Source organism: Natator depressus, chromosome 25 (genome assembly GCF_965152275.1).
Source record: "Natator depressus isolate rNatDep1 chromosome 25, rNatDep2.hap1, whole genome shotgun sequence".
In the NCBI taxonomy this organism is placed as follows: Eukaryota; Metazoa; Chordata; order Testudines; family Cheloniidae; genus Natator; species Natator depressus.
This window is the reverse complement of record NC_134258.1, coordinates 13,672,810-13,692,081: the sequence shown is the minus strand read 5'-3', so window position 1 is coordinate 13,692,081 and position 19,272 is coordinate 13,672,810. Positions and strand designations below refer to the sequence as shown.

The window sequence follows — 19,272 nt, the reverse complement described above, 5'->3', positions numbered from 1 at the left end:
CTTCCCCATTGTCTCATTCAGCTCACGTGGGATCCCTGTTGGAATTAAAACAAAGCAAAGCGGTCGACCCATGGGTCAGGCAGGGAGCCATGTATGCAGCAGGGCTCGGGGCTGTGTCTCCTTTTAATTAGGATTAGCAGAGCTTTATGAAGCAACTTTCCATCAGGCTGGGGCAGGATGATGTGCTGCTGGGAAGGGCACCCTGCTCTAGGAACATCGCCCCACAAACCATAGCCCTCCCCAGGCCCCCCGAGTGCCGACACAAAAGTCTGTGGCTGACGTATCCTTCCCAGCACCATGTGGTCTGGGAGGCACTTTGGCTTGAACCTGCCTTCTTTAGAGATTTTTGTTTTTCATAAAAGAAGAAGAAATCCATTTTCCAGCCTAAAAAACCCAACTCGAATGCAGGAACCAATGACCTCCACAATCAAACAGGCCCAGCTTTGAGCTCCAGAGTGTCTCAGGGTACCCGGAAATAATGGCACCCCGAGATGTTTAGAGGGCAGCTTAGAGACTCAGGCTAAGATTTAAAAAAAATTGGGACCCAGATTTTCAAAGGAGACCAGTGATCGAGACACCCGAAAGGGGCCCAGTTTTCAGGAAGTGCCCCGCACCCCCCCCTCTGAAAATCCCCCTACATTAGTTTCATTTGAAAATCTTGGTCTGGGCTCCTAAGTCCATCCAGAGGCAAGTAAATCAGGGGCTTGGTTTCCAAAGGGGCTGTGCTGCCAGGCATTTCGGTGGGAGCAGCTGGTTGCTCAGCCCTGCTGAAAATAAGCCCACTTATTTAGGTACCTAAATGTGGATCTGGGAGCTGACTGCAGCCCCTACCTCCCGCCCTGGTTTTGAAAACTCCAGCCCTCCCTGCCACCCGCGCTTGCTAAAGGAAAGACCCTGAGTGCGGTGCTGTGGGGGTCAGGAAATTGAGTGAAACTGGCCCAAGTTATCACCGCCCCAGTGGGTTCCCCTGTGTCCTTTCTGAGATGAGGCGACCTGCACTGGACACGGTAATCAAAGGGTAGGCGCCCCAGGGATTTATACAGTGGCATTATGATACCTTTTGTCTCATTTTCCATCCCTTTCCCAATTGCTTTTTGGACTACTGTGCACTGAGCAGAAGTTTGCAGAGAACTATCCAGAGCAACCCCAAGATCTCTTAGTAACAGCTCACTTAGAACCCATCATTATATCTGCACAAACATCCTTCCTTCCTGCAGACCACTGCACAGCAATAGACCACAGAGACATTTCTTCCTGACCCTGCAAGTACCGGAAACTTGAAGACTTGTACCAGTCACGGTGGTCTGTGGCCCTGTAGAGATTACTGTCACTCTTTGCTGAGCTTTGCCTTTAAAGCATCCTGCAGCAGTGAGTTCCATAAGTTAATTATTCCTTTGTGCAATGCTTGTTGTAAGATGGCAGAGCCGCAGTGCAGTTGGAGACACTGGGCTCTGAATGCTGATTCAGAATGCTCCTGTCCCTACCAGTCTTATTTGATTGCACATTAACTTGGGCTGAGATCAAGGGACTGTTACAAAGCACCCAAGGATGAGCTCTGCATTTAGATTGAAGAATCAGAGCTAGCAGGGCTGGCAGGGAGCTCATGGTTCATCTGACCCTGTTTGATTAGCTGGTTCCCATTGCCCCCAGTAGCTGATTGTCAAATCTTGCAGCTCGCCTGGGCAGCTGGTTCTATGGTTACTATTGTCATAGCAACAGGGGGGCAAAGTCTCTCCTGGCAGAACAGAATGGGACCATTATTGCAACCGCAAGTGTTTAAACTTCATGAGATTTTTAAAAAATGATCATAAACGTGGGGCTCCTTTTACTGGCTGCCTTCTTTCTGACTCCCTGGGGTCGCACGCAGCTCACGCCTGCAAGCTTCTCTCTGCAACCACCAGGGCTGGAAACGTACTTTGCTTTGTTAAGCTGCAAGCCAGGCCCATTCACTGTGGCACTCTGTCCACAGCCATGGTGGCTGGGCCACGGGGAGAGGGGGATGAGCCTGAGGCAAGCCCAGCTGACAGAGGTAGGTATTTCAGCTCAGGCTGCAGGGGTTTATGCTTTAAGATCCACAGGTCCCAGGGTCGATCCCCGCTGCTGACCTGGCATCAGAAAATAAAAGCCGAGAGTCTCGTGACATAGCAAGACGCCGGGAGCAGGGGCTTTAAGAAACCCAACACATGTCGTGAGATTTGCAGGGCTGGCTCTAGGTTTTTTGCGACCCCAAGCTCAGGTGGGGCTGGGGCTTGCAGGTGGTGCTTCTCCCAGAGCCTGCAGGGACTTCCCCCCCTCTCCCGCCTGGCCGCGCAGAGAAGCCCTGATATAAGGGGGGGCACAAGGCAGCGCAGCCCCGGCTCGACTCACCTTCTCCTCCCCAGGATGTGGCTGGGCCCTGGCAGCTCAGCATCCCAGGGCTGGGGCTTCCCCTTCCCGCTGCGGCTGGGGCGCAGCACCCTCGCCCCGTGTAAGTGGCGCGGCTCCGAGAGCGCAACTGCCTCGAAAAACAAGGATGGCCAGAATGCTGCCCCTGGAAATGTGCCACCCCCAGCACGTGCTTGCTTTGCCGGTGCCTAGAGCCGGTCCTGCGTCTCACACTCACTCTGTGCTGGTTTAGATGACGGCATGAGGTGATAGTGAATCAAACCCATTGAATTAGTGTATAACAGGGAGCGGAGTCAAGCTTTGGGTTCACACAAACTTACTCCAGTTTGGTTAAATCGGTTTAAACCCCCTGTGTGGGCACCCTCATTTCAGTTTGAAAGCAGCTTATTTCAGTTCCTAATAAACTGAAACTAAACTGAAATGAGCCTGGTTTAAAATGAAATAAGAACATCCAAACAGTCTTCAGCAGCAGTGTAGCTAAAGTGGTTTAAAACCCCCGATTCAACTCTGCATGTAGACAAAACTCTCAGACCTGATCACTTTTATCCCCTACCAGATGTAGCCACCACCACCTAGTGGTGAGGAGACTTTCGCTCTCATTCCTGATCCCCACCATGCCGGCCAATCCCCCATCATTTCAAAAAAATTATATATTTTACTCAGAGCGCTCCACCCCATCTCACCACAATATTTTGAAATACTTTGGAGGATGGAACAATTATTATTGACTTTGGTTGGGTTCCCCCACCCCACCCCCTCCATTGTGCATTAAAAACTGTCTGCAGGAAAAAAAAATTTAAAAAAAGAAGAGAAAAAGAGAACTTTAGCACACGTACCAGGAAAAAAAAAGGGTTTAAATTTCACCACAACGGAACCAAACATTAAGTGAAATTCCGGACTGCGCCGCTCGCCAGCACAGGACAGGAATGTTGGCTATTTATATCCAATTAAAGAAAAAGCCATTTGTTTTACAACTGGGTTCGTTGGACCTCAGACAGAGTTGGATTTTTTACCCTTCGAAGTGACATGGTTTCTGGCAGCCCCGTGGGTGCGCGAAGGATTCAAAGTTCATTCCTCATGGTAAAAGCCCCTTTCACCCCTGCCAACTAACAGCCCCCTTTAAAAATTTCCTTCTGAGAGACTGGCGGTGACCATATGAAACAGGCCACTTTGCAAAAAAGAGGTTTCTCTCAGCGGATGGCTTGTAGCGGGATCTTAATAAGGTTTATGAGGTGCTGGCCAGGGACACTTTATCAATTCTCTGTCCTGCCACAGACTCCCTGGGAGTCCTTGGCCAAGCCACTTAGCCAGTACCTGCCTCAGTCTCCATGGGGACAACATCCTGCCGTGCCTCATGGGGCTGCTGAGAGGATAAATACTATACAGTAGAACCTCAGAGTGACGAACACCTTGGGAATGGAGGTTGTTTGTAATCCTGTATATGATGGAATCTACTTCAAGCCAAGGGGTGCAGGAGTACCCCTAGTTCCAGCACCTCTGGTATCAGCAAGTTTCTGGGCAGCCTGTCACTGGGACATCTGGATGCCTGAAACTTGGTACAAAAGGCCCCTCTGGCCCCCTAAGCCCTGGCCCCATGGACAGCGATGGGAGACTGATGCAGAGGGACAAGTGCCCCTGGCAAAATCACCAGCACCCCTTTCTGTGGCATCTCCCCTTTCCCTCGAGGGCAGTCCAGCAAACGTGTGAGGAGCCCTCTCCGCAGCTGCGAGGGGGGATCAGAGCCAAGCCTCACCGGCTGCTGGCCGTTTTCACTGAGGAGAAGAGGATCACCTTTTCCACGGTTCCCAAGTTCCACTTACTCTCCCCGAGATTTGTGCTCCTAGGGGCCAGATTTGGAAAGGAGATTCAGGTGCTTTTGCAGATCCCACTAGGTGCCTCTGGGAATCTTTAGGGGCCTAAATCCCTTTGACAATCTGGCCCTTCGGGCCTAGGATACTTTTGAGTATGGGATTTTAGGCTCCTCAGTCCCTTAAGGGCTTTTGGAAATGTGACCTCACGTCCCTCAATATTTGTCATCAGATAAAGTCGGGACTGGGCCGTGGTTATCATCTGTATTATGGTAGTGCCTAGAGGTCCCAACTGAAAACAGGGCCACACTGTGCCAGGTGCTGCACAGACTCCCCCCTCCCCGGGCTGAGAGCAGGCCCCCATGGTGCAGAGCACTGCCCAGACACACAAGCAGGCAGGCCCTGCCCTGGAGAGTTCACAATCAGGGTGTCTCTGGTTACTATCATGCTACAAATGATAATAATTCATATAAAACAAGAGGCAGGGTCATTTGTCCCTCTTTTGGCAGCTGTCTATCTCGGGTACTGCTCTGACCCCCATTCCCGGAGCATCCGAGTCCCTCCCAATCTTTCGAGATACGAACACCAGAGTTACGGACGGCTCGGTTGACCATTTGGAACCGGACATACGCAATCAGGCAGCAGCGACAAAAGCCAAGCGAATGCCGCACAGCGCAGCATTGTGTTAAACAGTCACCGGCTAACAAAATAAAGGGAAAGTTTAAAAACAATGTTTGAGCAAGGGAAGGAAACTGCTTCTGTGTTTGTTTCGTTTCAATTAAGATGGCTCGAAGCAGCATTTTTCTTCTGCACAATCAAGTTTCAAAGCTGTGTGAAGTCAATGTTCAGTGGTAAACTTTTGAAAGAACCACCCAGACGTTTTGTTCCGTGTGACGAACATGGATGGTGGAATAAACACATGGCAAGGAAAGGGTTAATGCGCCAACAATGAAAACTAACGCCCCTGGGGCAGCCTCCTCGCCCCCTCCTGGGACAGCGTGGGGACAAAGCCCATGGGGGCAGAGGGGGCGAGCTGGCTAGCGGGACGGGTGCTGGAGCGAGTCAGTTCCCATTCAGCTCGGGTTTCTAATAACCAGGTCGTTTCTATCTGTTTAGCGCACCCCCCTGCTGAGCGCCTACCCCGACCCCCTGCAACACAGCACCCCACCCTGGAGTATTGGGGTCAACCGGCGTGCAAGGGGAGAGCGCCCCCTACTGAGCTCCCTGCCCCCAGCACAGCGCCCCCTAGTGCCACGCTGGTGCATCGTGGAGAGTAAGGCATGTTACAGAGTAGCTACCAGCCTAGAGTTACCAGAGGATGGAAAACCCCATTCATCCCGTAGGATGGGGCCACGGCGGGGACCTCACTCCACAGGCCTCCGAGGGGGAAGCCTGGAGTCTCCCGCAGGGCCATGTGCACTTCCTCACTGGGACGGCTGCACATTCTCCTTGTGTTGTTGAAATGCAGCAGCCATTGGGCAGGCGGATCCCTCAGGAGCTGCCGGGGCTGCCAAAGCAAACACAGGCCGGCCCGGCTCAGCCCGGTGTCCAGTTACCACCAAAATAACCAGGAGGAGAATTACACCCCTGTTCAGATTGCAGGGGGCTGATGCAATTGTGTGGGGGGGTGTGCACGTCTGTGCCAGTGTGTCTGAGGGGTGTGTGTGTGTGTCTGTGTGCGTGATTCCGGGGATTATTGTATGATCAGGGCCAGGGGCGGCAGGACAGGGCCCCACAGAGACCAGCATCTCAGCCAGCCAGTCACCACGACTCGCTGCAAAGCCAATGGGACCGTCAGAGACAACGGGCCCAATTCATCACATCGATGAGCCAGAACAGCTACGCCTGCTTCTTGCAAATCTCTGGGCTGCACGGACCAGGATCCAGATGCATCAGCAGAGCTGGAGGGAGGGAGCCCAGACCCAGGAGAGTAGGGGGATGCGAGTCAGGATCGAGGGGCATCGGCAGGGCTGTGGCAGGGGTCCCAGAACATCAGCACGTTGCAGGCAAGACAGAGCCGGGGTGCAGGAAGCATGGACAGGGTCTGGTGTTGCCACAAATATTAATATTGAGCCTCCCTCCTCATGCGCCCCCCTGCTGGGGCTGCTGCACACGGCTCTTACTGGGACACCACGACCCAGCGCCGTGAGAAATGCCAGGGGGGGCAGCCACTCTGCACCCGTCTGGCGGCTCTGCTCTGCTCCCTCCACTCCACTCACTGGCCTGCACGGACCTCTGGTGGCCTTGTGCAGCCCTGCACGGCTCAGATGCAAGAGTCTGCGCTAACTTTTCCCTGCCTTCAAAGCCATCTGGCTGCGGGGTGGGGATATTAAAGATGGAGCCAACCCAGGCACCCACCCACCCCCCGCCCCAAAGCCTGAAGGTGCCCAGTGTTAGACCCGACGCCGCCCTGTGGTTTTGTTTTGCAGAACCAAGCCAAACGCAGCTTTGCTCTCCTCTCACAGGAGCCAGATGCTGCTGAGGGACGAGAGAAGGGCCCTGGTGTTTCAATTCCTGGCACCTCCCCGGGGCAGTCCCCAGACCTGCTGGGATCTGTGCCCCTGGAACTGGGGGATACGCAGAACAATCGCTGCCCTTCTCCAGGGCCCTCCTGCTGAGGATCTCAAAGCACCTGTCCAACATAGGTGAGCCGAACCTTGCAGCACTCCCTGGGTAATCAGAACCATTAGCCCCATTCTACGGGACTGGAGGAGGGTGGGAGCCACAGCAGAGAGAGGGAAAGGGACGGGCCCCAGGGCACGCAGTGGCAAAGTTGTCAATGGAACCCAGGAGTCCTGGCTCCCAGCTCCTGGTGTTTGAACGCACAGACCATGGTTTCATAGAGTTTCAGGCCAGAAGGGACCGTTAGCTCATCTTGTCCGATCTCCTGCATAGCCCCCGACATTAAATGTCACCCTCTTCCCCTGCATGGAGCCCAATAACGTGTTTGACTAACAGCTTCCTGGAAGGCAGCCGGTCTGGATTGGAAGACTTCGAGAGATGGAGAACCCACCGCTGCACCCGGTACCGTCCGGTCTTCTTAATGGCTGCCCCCCAGCTACCGACCCTTTGTCCAGAAGGGGAAGAGACAGGAGGGAGCAGCGAGGGGCAAGCAGGGTGATGGGAGGAAGGGACAGTGGCAGAGAGCAGGATGAACTGTGGGGATGGTCTCTCCAGCCATAGTCCCTGGCTGCAACACACCAGCACATGTCCCACCGTGACTCAGCTGATCCGCCTGGTGGAGCGGGGACCCAGACTGTCAACCAAGGGAGAAACCAACTTGTTTGTTTACGCTGCAGACTCCTTGGGACAGCGATCATCTGGCCCTGTGGCTGTGCAGCACCCAGCCCAACAGGGGCACTGATCTTGGTTCAGGCCTATTGGGATCCCTGGCCCTACAGATTTATCCTAACTGAGTTCAGCTGTGAGACGGGAAGGGAGCATCCCGACAACCTAGAGCGACCAGCGCTGATGGGAAAAGGGGCAAAAGTGAAACACAGCAAAGCTGCGTTAGCCTAAGTAACGAGGCCTCCTGCTGGAACTCAGGGACCACGTTACGATCATGCCTGGTGACGAGGAGACGTGTGGGACCGGAAGTCAGTGAACCAAACTGGGCACGGCAGAAGTTAGCACTAACTGGTGAATAAAACAAAGAGAGGACCGACTAATCTGCCCCCCACCCCTCTTTCGGGGGCCCTTACAAAGAGACTTTGGGGGCAGGAACAGGCAGCCCGACTGAGGGTTCCCGGAGGAGTGGAAGGCCGTCTGGCCTCTGCTCCCAGGATGCTGTGGATCACGACCGTTCGCACCCCATCGTGAAGCCCCGACTTCGGCCCAGCAGCGGGGACACCTGGCCATCACTGCCATGCCAGCGGAGACTCCAGCCGGAGACAGGTGAGATTCCGCTCTGCCTCCCCTTCCCTTGGAGGTCCTTTCTGCCCCACGATTTTACTTCTCTCCCGTCTCTTTCTCGGCTTTTCATCTGATCCCCAGGTCAGCCGTGCCACAGGGCATCAGCGCACCGAGACGAGACGACCCAGCCAACTCTGCCCACCAGAGAGAGGGGTAAAGGAGCAGGACCAGACCCACCCGATGGCATCCCCGACCAGGAGAAAAGCCTGAGCCCAGGGCAACTGCTATTGAGGCCGGCCTGCCAGCCTAGAGAATATACCCGTGATGGACCAGTCGCCCGGAGTCCTGAGAACATCAACAAAAGCTGCATTTCCCCCTCTTTACGGTTCTGTCTCTTCTCCCCCCGTCTGTCTGTCAAAGGCAGGAAATTAACTATTCCTCACATCGCTAAGCTGAGAACAGAACTGGCCTGTTCCTTCCCCCCAGGAAAGGTTGTCCAGCAAAATAAGGGATTCTAACCGATATCCTGTTTTCTTGAAGTGACTTGGACAGGTTTGGGTTAAGTTCGTTTCATATCGTTCAGTTTCGCTGTGCTTTATAACTCCTTTTAGCTCCTTTTCTCTCCTGTTTTCTACTAACCAATTAACCTCTAAGCCTCAGCATGAGTTTCTTAGTTTGTTTGCCAGGGTACTAAGCGGGCTAGGGACACTGTATACCAAACCTTCATAATGACAGGTTTCAGAGTAACAGCCATGTTAGTCTGTATTCGCAAAAAGAAAAGGAGGACTTGTGGCACCTTAGAGACTAACCAATTTATTTGAGCATAAGCTTTCATGAGCTACAGCTCACTTCATCGGATGCATACCAAGGCCAAGGCCAGGTCGCTGTACAGGGGCTGCCTGGCCTCCTGCAGCCCCAGCCAGCTGCCCTGAGCAAGAGCCAAGCCCTAATGTACCGACTGCCCCAGCACCCCTGAGCTTCCTCCGGCCAGCTCCACCCTGCCGGACACCCCCCAGGTGTAGCAGAGTAGATCTGACAAGGCTCAGGTGCTCCCATTCACCCCTTCTTAGGTCCAGCTCCCATGCCTGCCCTCTCCTGGGGGGGGGGCGGAGCGGGGGGGGAAGGTGAACAATCAGTCAGCCCCTTCCCCTGAAAGGGGGAGACACCCTGTGGCAGTACTGTTATTAGTTGTCTGGTGGTGGAGCCAAAGAGCCCCAGCAATGGGCCTGGACCCCACTGCGCTAGGGGCTGTACATGATAATAATCATCAATGCAAAGTCCATTATCTACCAAACATCCTGGCCGCCCCCAGCTCCTGCCAGGCCAACACTGCCAGCAGGCAGGTTGGCCTGTGGGGTTCTCTGCCACATAGCAGCCACATGCCGGGCGCTCCAGAACCAGGGGCAGTTCTAGCGGGTCTGGACCCAGCATTTCTTCCTCATCCACTCCCCCGAGCTGGAGCCCAGCCCCTGCCCATGGATCTGAGCAGGCTGGAGCAGGGGGGCTGGTTTGGGTTTTGGGGGGAGGGGTCTAAAGAGGGGGCTGGCTCAGCAGGGGAGGAGGAATGGCCTGAGGTTATTGTGTTTAGCTGCGGGGGAACCTGGGAATATTGGGAAGGTTTTTTTTGGGGGGGGGGGGGGTTGTGTTTAAGAAAGAAAGAAAGAAAACTTTCTGTAACTAACAAAAGAGCCAACCAGCACCGGGCTCCAAGTCCACCAGTCCCTCCCCTTCGCTCGGGCTCTCTCCTCTCCGCCCCCCTGGCAAGCAGCTTCTGCAGAGAAACGAAACCTAACAAGGGGGGGGGAGAGGTGAGCAGGACGGAAACTAAAACTGATGAGCCCTGGCCACTTCCAGTGGATGTGGATTGGGGGTTTTTGGGCTGATGGGAAGGGGAACCACTTCCCCATCCTGGGGCAAGAAATGTGTGTTTGCAGTGGGCTCTGGCTGATGGTCACAGCCTCTCTGTGCCTCAGTTCCCCCCACAAGGAAAGCGGGGATGATCCTCAACTGCCCCCCTCCCTGGGTGGGGGTTGAATTTATCCCAGCTGGTGACCATCCTGAGTGGGCAGCGTGTTATTAATTGATAATGTCCCATTATTGTCATCAGCATCATGCAGGAGGATGAGAATAGAATACAATGTGGCTCAAAAGAAACCCCAGCAGCCCCGGGAGTCCCAGACACAGAGACCCCAGGGTGCTGGTTCCAGGGGCCTGTGTGGCACCAGCTTGAACTGGCACGGTTCCCAGCAGGGCACTGCATCACCTACCCCAGCAGCTCCTGTTCTGTCTGCGTCTCTCTTCGCCTGGGGGAGCTCAGCACACAGACCCCCCTGCAGCACCTCAGGGCTTCTCACCCACACAGCACGTCCCAGACACCCACATGCTGCCCTGGGCAGGGCTCCTCTCTCTGTCCCCGCTGCCCGCCCCTAACAGAATGGGGCACAGACCACAGCAGGGCAAAGGGTGTCCACTCCGCCACCAGCCTAGGGGGATGGCACAGTGTGCCTGGAACCCGGTGCCAAACCCCTGGGCTGTGTGGGCTGCTGGGCTCTGCCAACGCAGGGGAAGGATCCAGCCAGGTCACAGAGCAGCCCAGGGGCCTCACCGTGGGCAGGAGGCACAAATCCCAGCCCCGGAGTCTGGGGATAGAATCGGAGCCAGCTGCCCTGTGTGGTAGCCCAGAGCGCTAGCCACCATGACCAGCTTCTGCAGCATGCCCCCCTGGTGGCAACTGGGGGAAGAAGTGAGACCAGGAATCAAACCCAGATCTCCCCCAGGGCTAACCACAGTGCTAGCCCACAGCCCTGACCGGTTTCTGCAGCACCCGGCTACAGGGCCATCAGAACAACGGACGGGGAACTGGGTCTTCAGCCAAATGACGCTGACCTCAGCTCTCCCTAGCGCCCTTTAACAGGAAACCATGTGATTTTCTAGAAAGCCCCATTCTAGGGGGAGTCCTTCCCCCCCAGCCCGGGGAATCTGGAGCTGCACCTCCCACTAAGGAGGAGCACAGCACTAAACACTAGGGGGCCAGAGAAACTCTTTTGCAGGGAGCAGTGACTGGGCTGTCGGCTCAGTGGGGTTGGCACAAGGGCAGCAGCTGCATCCAGAGACACAGCGGCAGGAGAGGAATAAACTGCGGGGAACATTTGTCGCTCAACCTCCACCCATCTGAGTCTCTGGAGCGAGAGCTGATGGGGGTCGTGCCCAGGCCCGTCTGTCTAGGGACCGAACACATGGGCACCAAGCGTAAGAAACTTTGCGTCTGCCTGGTAGGTGCCTCCGTCGTCATATTAGCTGCCATATTAATCACTCTCACTTGCTGTGTGGTCAAGTGCCAGGGGCAGCTGAAGACCTCAGATCTGGATGAGAAACTCGCCAACCTGGAGGAGGACAAGGGGGCCCTGGAAAAGCAGCGGGACGGGGCGAGGGCAGAGGTCACGGCGCTGCGGTCGGAGCTGGCTGGCACCAATCAGACCCTCTGGGAGTTGCGCGGGCGCTGGGACGCCTGCAAGAGCCTGACGGTGGGTGCTTTGAATAGTGCCCAGGAGCCCCAGTCCAGGGTCAGGGTGGCACAGTGCTGGGGGCTCTGCAAAGGTGCTGGGCCCTGCCCTGGGAAGTTCACAGCCTAGGGACCTTTCCAGGCTGCTGCTGGGGTAGTGAATGTGCTTGTCTAACCCATCCCCCCGCCTCTCCCCAGGCACAGTACACAAAGTTTCTTTCACAGGCTCTGCCACCGGTGCTATGCCCCTCACTCCCCCCACAGCCGTTCCGGCCCTGGGCCCCCACACAGTGACATGCATCACCCCCCATTGGTCCACTCATGACTGTTTCCTAATCAAGGACTTTGTCCTGTTGCTCTGTGGGGTGGGCTGGGGCCAGGGGCACGGGTCCAGCAGCTCACGTCACTTGCTCCCTGCTGGGGAATTTGAACCCCGCCTTGCAGGGGTGAAAGGCTGCTGCATAGACCCTGGGGGCATCAAGCGGCCTGTCTGGCCTTTTGTGACCAATATCATTTCATTGAATTCTCCGTATCTGACGTGGGGTTGGGACAGTGTATGTTTTCTGCCAGGTTTTAAAGAAAGCCATCCGCTGAACTGGTGGAAGTCACTGGCTAAGCACCTGGAACCAGAGATGGTTGAAATGCTGAACCAGCTGTTGACATTAGTAGTCATTTCTGGACATGCAGAGAAAATATTTTCTTCTGTTCAGTTTATGCCCCTAGTTCAGTTCAATGACTAGTTCATTCAAAGTTGAGAAAACAGTTGGGAGTTGAAAAAGCAGGAAAACGACACGTGAGGGGATGAGTTCTTAAATCTTAAAGGACACAGTGGCCAGAAATGATCAGTTTCACATGTGGGTAAGGGCTTTCTGTGTTGCTTGCACACTCAGTGATAATGATTCCTTTTCCTCTCTCTCCCTCCTTTTCCGGCTCAGCATAACCTGCAGAACAACATCACTGCCCTGAGCAACAAAATCACACAGCTGGAAGCCAGAGATGCTGAGCAGGAGGCCAAGGAACAAGGGTTACAAGGTGAAATGCCTGTTAGTTCCATGGGGGCTGGACGGCTTGGCAGAGATCCCTTGTGGGGGCTGGAGATGTGATGCAGCAGGGAGGGGGAGTGTTGACCTGGGAATGTGGCAGGGGAGTTTCATTGGGGATGGGAGACCTGAGAGCCTGTCACCTGAGCCAGGAGGGGGTTGGGGGAGGTAACACCTCTTCCTGGAAACCGTGGAAAGCTGCCCGGCCTGGGAGTGGCCAGCAGGGAGATGTACGCTAAACGCTTTAAGAGCGACCTGGTGGAGCTGTGCAGGCAGAGGGGGCTGCGCATTGGGAGGTCCACCAAGGAACAGCTGATTGCCCAGTTGGAGGAGAGGGATCGCTTGGATGACCCGATCCCTGCCCCTGAAGGAAGCTGCCCGGTGGATACAGCGTGGGCCCTTGGGCCTGACCGGTCTGGGACGGGTCAGACTGCTGCCGAGGACATCCTGAGACCCTTCCTACCTATGCCTGGGGAAGGGGTTGAGGGAAGCCCAGCGAATACCGAGGGCACCCTGACCCAGGCAGCCAGCGGGGGATCCTCCCGGCGGAGCTCCCCATCCCAGGAGCAGAGGCAGCTGGAATGGGAGAGGGAGATGAAAATGAGGGAGCTGGAGGATCATGAAAAGCAGCATCAGCATGAGTGGGAGGAAAAGGAGAGGCAACATCAGCATGAACTGGAGCTGGCCAGGCTGAGGAGCAGTGGAGCCCCGGCTGCGGCTGCGGTGAGTGAGGGGGGACCCAAGACTGCAAGGAGCTTTGATAAGTGCTTCCTGGCCCAGCAGAAGGAGGGGGAGGACATAGATAGCTTCCTGACGGCCTTTGAGAATGCCTGCGAGATGCAGAGGGTTGACCCTGCAGACAGGCTCCGGTTTCTCACCCCCTTACTGGACCCCAAAGCCGTGGAGGTGTACAGCCAATTGACAGGGGCGGAGGCAGGGGACTACGAACTGTTCAAACAGGCCCTGCTCCGTGAGTTTGGGCTGTCCCCCGAGATGTACCGGAAAAGGTTCCGGAGTCAGCGTAAAATGCCTGAGGTCACTACCTACAACTGGTCAACCAAATGCAGGGATATGCCCGCAAGTGGGCAGCTGGGGCCCAAGCTAAAGAGGACCTGCTTGACCTGATCGTACTGGAGCAACTGTATGAACAGTGCCCTTCCGACCTGAGGCTGTGGCTGGTGGACAAAAAGCTCGAGAACCCCCAGCACGCAGGGCAGCTGGCCGACGAGTTTGTGAACAGTCTCCTCCCCAGGGAGAATCTGGCCAGAGCCCAGAAGAAGCAGAAGGTCTGGTATGACCGCACGGCGCGGGCCCATGCCTACGCCACCGGGGATCCGGTGATGGTTCTCATCCCCATGAGAAAGAACAAACTACAGGCCGCCTGGGAGGGCCCTTTCAAGGTTGTCAAGCAGCTCAATGAGGTAAACTATGTGGTGGAGCTGTCGAACCGGGCGCACCACCGCCGGGTGTACCATGTGAATGTGATGAAGCCATATTATGCCAGGGGAATGTGGTGTTGGCCGTGTGCGGACAGTGGGAGGAGCAGGGAGAAGACCCTTTAGTAGATCTATTCCCTGGGACCAGAGCTGGTTCCCCCCTGGAAACAATTCCCCTCTCGGATCAGCTAACCCCTGCCCAGCAAGCTGAGATCAGAGGGGTGCTGCATGCGTACCGACGAGCTGTTTTCCCACCAGCCTGGACGCACTAATCTGACTGTCCACCGGGTGCAGACAGGGTCGAACCCGCCAATAAGATGCTCCCCCTTCCGAGTCACAGGGAAAACTGCTCAGGACCTGGAAAGAGAGGTCAGGGACATGCTGGCTTTGGCGGTGATCCAGCCATCTGCCAGCCCTTGGGCCTCGCCGGTGGTGCTGGTCTCCAAAAAGGACGGGTCGATCCAGTTCTGTGTGGACTATTGGAAACTCAATGCCATCACTGTATCTGATGCCTACCCCATGCCCAGGCTGGACGAGCTCCTAGACAAGCTGGGAGGAGCTCGATACCTTATCACCATGGACCTTACAAGGGGCTACTGGCAAGTGCCGCTGGATGCAGATGCCTGGCTGAAATCGGCCTTTATCACTGCTCTGGGGCTCATCGAGTTCCTGACCCTGCCTTTCGGCCTCAAGAGAGTGCCGGCCACCTTCCAGCGCCTGGTGGACCAGCTACTGAGGGGGAGGGAGAGTTTTGCCGTGGCATATATTGATGACATCTGTGTCTTTAGCCAGACCTGGGAGGACCATGTGTCCCAGGTTAGACAAGTGCTGGACCGACTCCAGGGGGCTGGGCTGACTGTAAAAGCGGAGAAGTGCAAGGTGGGGATGGCTGAAGTATCTTACCTGGGCCATCGGGTGGGGAGCGGCCACCTAAAGCCGGAACCAGCAAAGGTGGAGGTGATCAGAGACTGGCCCGCTCCCCACACCAAAAAGCAGGTCCAAGGCTTTATAGGGTTGGCAGGATACTATCGAAGGTTTGTGCCCCGCTTTAGTGCTATAGCCATCCCCATCACTGAGCTATGCAAGAAGGGGAAGCCAGACAAGGTGGTCTGGACCGAGCAGAGCCAGGAGGCTTTCCGGGCGCTGAAGGAGGCTCTGGTCAGTGGCCCAGTTCTGGCAAACCCAGACTTTGACAAGCCCTTTATGGTGTTTACCGACGCCTCAGACACGGGACTGGGGGCGGTGTTAATGCAGGAGGATGAAAAGGGGGAGAGACACCCCATCGTGTACCTGAGCAAGAAGTTCCTACCCCGGGAGCAACACTATGCGGCCATCGAGAAGGAGTGCCTGGCCATGGTGTGGGCCCTCAAGAAACTAGAGCCCTATCTCTTCGGGCGACACTTCACCGTGTACACCGACCACTCTCCCCGACCGGGCTGCACCAGATGAAAGGAGCCAATGCCAAACTCCTGAGGTGGAGCCTGCTCCTGCAGGATTACGACATGGACGTGGTCCACGTGAAGGGAAGTGCCAACCTGATAGCGGATGCACTGTCCCGGAGAGGGGGCCCCGAACTTCCCCAGGTCACTGGTCAGAGTGACCCTGCTCAGTTCAGTCTCGAAGGGGGGAGAGATGTGACGCAGCAGGGAGGGGGGAGTGTTGACCTGAGGATGTGTCAGGGGAGTTTCACTGGGGATGGGAGACCTGAGAGACTGTCACCTGAGCCAGGAGGGGGAGCAGGAGTGGGAGGTAACACCTCTGCCCGGGAAACTGGACAAAGGCTGCAGGAGGGAGCCTGCTGGGGGGGTTTTGGATGCAGTCTGGTGCTGGGTGGTGGAATGCAGGGAACCCCAGGGCTGGGGTCTGAGCTCCCTGCCCCCCAGAAGGACTTGACTGAGGGGTCCTGGGTGTACTCACAAGCTCTGTTTTAGACTGTGTTCCTACTGTTCAATAAACCTTCCATTTTACTGGCTGGCTGAGAGTCATGGTGAGTCCCAGGAAGAGGGGTGCAGGCCCCGGACGCCCCCACATTCCATGACAGGAGACACACTGGGTGGGATCTGGGGTGAAGACAGACGGAGAGGCGTGCACGGTGCTAGAGAGTGGGGAATGTTGGGAGTGAAAAGCAGGCCTGGTAACACATTGACACCTGGCTGCTTTCCCTTCTTCTCTTCTTCCAGACGAAAACGGCAGGCTCAGAAAGCAGCTCTCCAGCCAGTCCCAACAGCTGCAGGATTCCCAGCAAGAATTCCAGCAGCAAAGGTAAGATCCACCAGTCCCAGCCCTATGGGGCTGGGGTGGGACCTGGGTGGGACCCTCCTGCCAGAGCTCTGAGCGAAAGCGCATTTCCCTTTTGCTTGTTCCCCCAGAGATCAACTTGAAGCTAACATCCGTCGGCTGAACTTGGAGCTCCAAAGCCAGAGGAATCAGCACTCCAGCGGGGACAGCCTCAGGGGTCACAGTGTCTCTCTCCTCCTGGCTCCGCTGGTTCTGTCCCTCATTGGGGCCCTTCTCCTTTAAGAGGAGCAGCTTTGTACAGGTACCAAGGAGCCTGGATACAGGCTTGTCCAGAGACCCCTCCTGCTGTCTGACCCCCAGCCTCTTGGGCAGAGGGGTCTCGTCCTGTCACCTCCACCAAAGACAGCTCCAGCCTTCAACCAGCCACTGCTCTCTGTGCCTGCTCATCTCTGACCACTCCACATGCTCTCCCCCTTGCAGGCGAGAGAGCCTTCTCCTGTGAGGTCCCACTGCCTAGCACAGCTTCACTGAACCTTCCATCTCATTCCAAGTCTCCTCCCAGAGCCTGGCAGCACTGCCAGGTCCCAGCTGAAGTCAGGGCCCCCCTGTGCCGGGCCAGAGACACAGCCCCTGCCCTGAACAGCTTGCAGGCCAAATAGCAGCACAGGGAAAAAAGAAAGATCATTATCTCCTTTTTATAGGTGGGAAACTGAAGCACAAGGCCATTCGTGAGTCTCCCCAGCAGCACATGGAAGAGTCAAGTCTTGAACTCAGCTCTCCTGAGCACCAGCACATAACTCTAAGGCCATGCTTCCTCTCCAGTCCTCCCTTTCTTCCTCCCTCTGCTCTTCTCTAGCTCAGCGCAGTGGGTCAGGGGATGGGGACACAGGACTGTCTCTCTCGCTCTCTTTATTTCCATCATCCGTCCCCACTGCCCCAGTGCAGTGGAAGAGTGGAGAATCCCCACGGGCACACGGTGCACTGCATAGCGCAGCCAGCTCGCTCCCCTCCAAGACACCCTCAGGAGAACTGGTCTAAGCCACTAGTTTGCTACGACCTCGGCCCTTCCCCGGGTTGTGCAGGGAGATGGGCCCCTGTCCAGCCGGTCCCTGGCAGAAGGATCTCGTTGGCTCCTGCCCAGCACTGGAGGACGATGGGGAAACAGTGAAGAAGATGAAGGGCACAGGGAGGATGGAGCCACTTCACCCAGAGCCAGAGCCCTGGGATTTCTTGGACTCAGATTATCCCAGACGACAATTGCCCTGAGCGGGGTCAAGCCTCAGCTGGGGTATTTGCTGCTCCCTTAGGGTTTCTGTTTTTCTAATACAATTTTGCCAACCCCAAAGGTTTGTGGTGTCATTTGTCCTCCCACGTCCTGCCCAATCAGAGACATGGGGCTCAGAGTGAGCAGCCCCGGAGCCCTGTTCGTGGCCATCGCACGCCTGACCTGCCTTCAGAGAGCAGGGAAGGGGCAGCTCAAACTTTGCTGCTAGTTTGGAGCACGGGGCAAAACCCCTCTCCCTGCCCCTGGGCTGGGGTGATGGGTTCTGCACAGGGCGCTCTTAGGGGAAAGCGCTGTGGGCCCATGCCTAGGGCCCCGCTCCGGGAGCCAGGTGATGGCATCAGACCCAGGACTTTCATATATATGTCAGTTTCTAATCCTCAAGGATGCCAAGAACAGCTCACATGGTGACCCAAGGGTAACCAATGCAGGGTCACTGCCTGAGTCTGCAGAAAGCCTGAGTCGATTGGGCTGAATGGGCAGGAGCTAACAAGACAGTGGCCAATGCAGCAACCCCGGCCTGCCTTTACTGAGAGCCTGAAGTAATTACTTTGAGGGGGTGAGCTACCCCTGCAACTGGGGGATCAGCAAAACACTTATTGCCCTTCTCCAGCACCTTCCACTGGAGATCTCAAAGCACCTGTCCAACATGGGTGAACTGAACCTTGCAGCACACCCTGGGTAATCAGAACCATTAGCCCCATTCTACAGGTGGGGAAACCACAGCAGACAGAGGGACGGGCCCCAGGGCACGCAGTGGCAAAGCTGTCAATGGAACCCAGGAGTCCTGGCTCCCAGCTCCTGGTGTTTGAACGCACAGACCACGGTTTCATAGACTTTCAGGCCAGAAGGAACCATTAGGTCATGTAGTCTGACCCCTTGCATAGCCCCGACATTAAATGTCACCCTCTTCCCCTGTATGGAGCCCAATAACGTGTTTGACTAACACAGCTTCCCGGAAGGCAGCTGGTCTGGATTGGACAACATCAAGAGATGGAAAACCGACCGCTGCCCCCGGTACCGTCTGGTCTTCTTAACAACCGCACCCCAGCTACCAACCCTTTTTTCCCGAAGGGGAAGAGACGGGAGGGAGGCGGGAGGGGTAAGCGGGGCTGTGGGAGGAAAAGGAAGAGAACTGCCCCCAAATTATTCCCGGAGAAGATCTTTTAGAAAATCAGCCAATCTTTATTTAAAAATGGCCAGTGATAGAGAACCACCCCGACCCCTGATAAATGGCTCCAATGGTTAATTATTAATTATCCTCACTGTTAAAAATGTACAGCTTATTCTAGCTAATAGACTTCTAGGTAGAAGAGCGTCTCACTGGCTAGCATTGCAGGAGCGGCCTTCGAGGGCCATTCAAGCCCCGTGGTCTGGTTCTTCTAGTGACTCAGCTCCTGGCTACATCCTGGCCACACTCTCCTCCCTTCGGGGTACCAGAGATCCAGCATCAGGGTTTGAACACAAAACATACCACAGCTGGGTCTTCTGTTCCTATTTCGCAGGGCTGGGAAACCCCCCAGTGCCTTCCCCAGCGCTCCCTCAAAACATAACTAAAGGAAAGACACCGAGGGGAGGGGATCCACTCGTGCAGTTATACTCGGCCCTCAGGGCTTCAGGGGCCAGTGTTATGCTTATAAGAAGCGTACGGAATCTTTGCAAATGGGACAAGGCAATACGCCGCGTTTACTGAGAGTACAACTTAAGCATTACAATCGGCATATGCTTC

At 55.8% G+C, this 19,272-nt stretch overlaps 1 protein-coding gene across 2 annotated transcripts; it reads left to right on the top strand.

Moving 5' to 3' along the window:
• The first annotated feature begins 1,984 nt into the window (after positions 1–1,984).
• Positions 1,985–17,599, top strand: LOC141977666 (uncharacterized). Of its 2 annotated transcripts, XM_074939215.1 has the most exons (6): positions 1,985–2,029; positions 11,381–11,569; positions 12,483–12,579; positions 16,204–16,285; positions 16,393–16,562; positions 16,963–17,599. In XM_074939215.1, exons 1-5 carry the CDS (start codon positions 2,000–2,002, stop codon positions 16,541–16,543), a joined length of 549 nt encoding a protein of 182 aa, XP_074795316.1. In that variant the 5' UTR covers positions 1,985–1,999; the 3' UTR covers positions 16,544–16,562; positions 16,963–17,599. The 2 variants fall into 2 exon arrangements, with proteins under 2 accessions (XP_074795316.1, XP_074795318.1); XM_074939217.1 differs by lacking the exon at positions 1,985–2,029 and having other exon boundaries at positions 11,022–11,569.
• Positions 17,600–19,272: the final 1,673 nt, after the last annotated feature.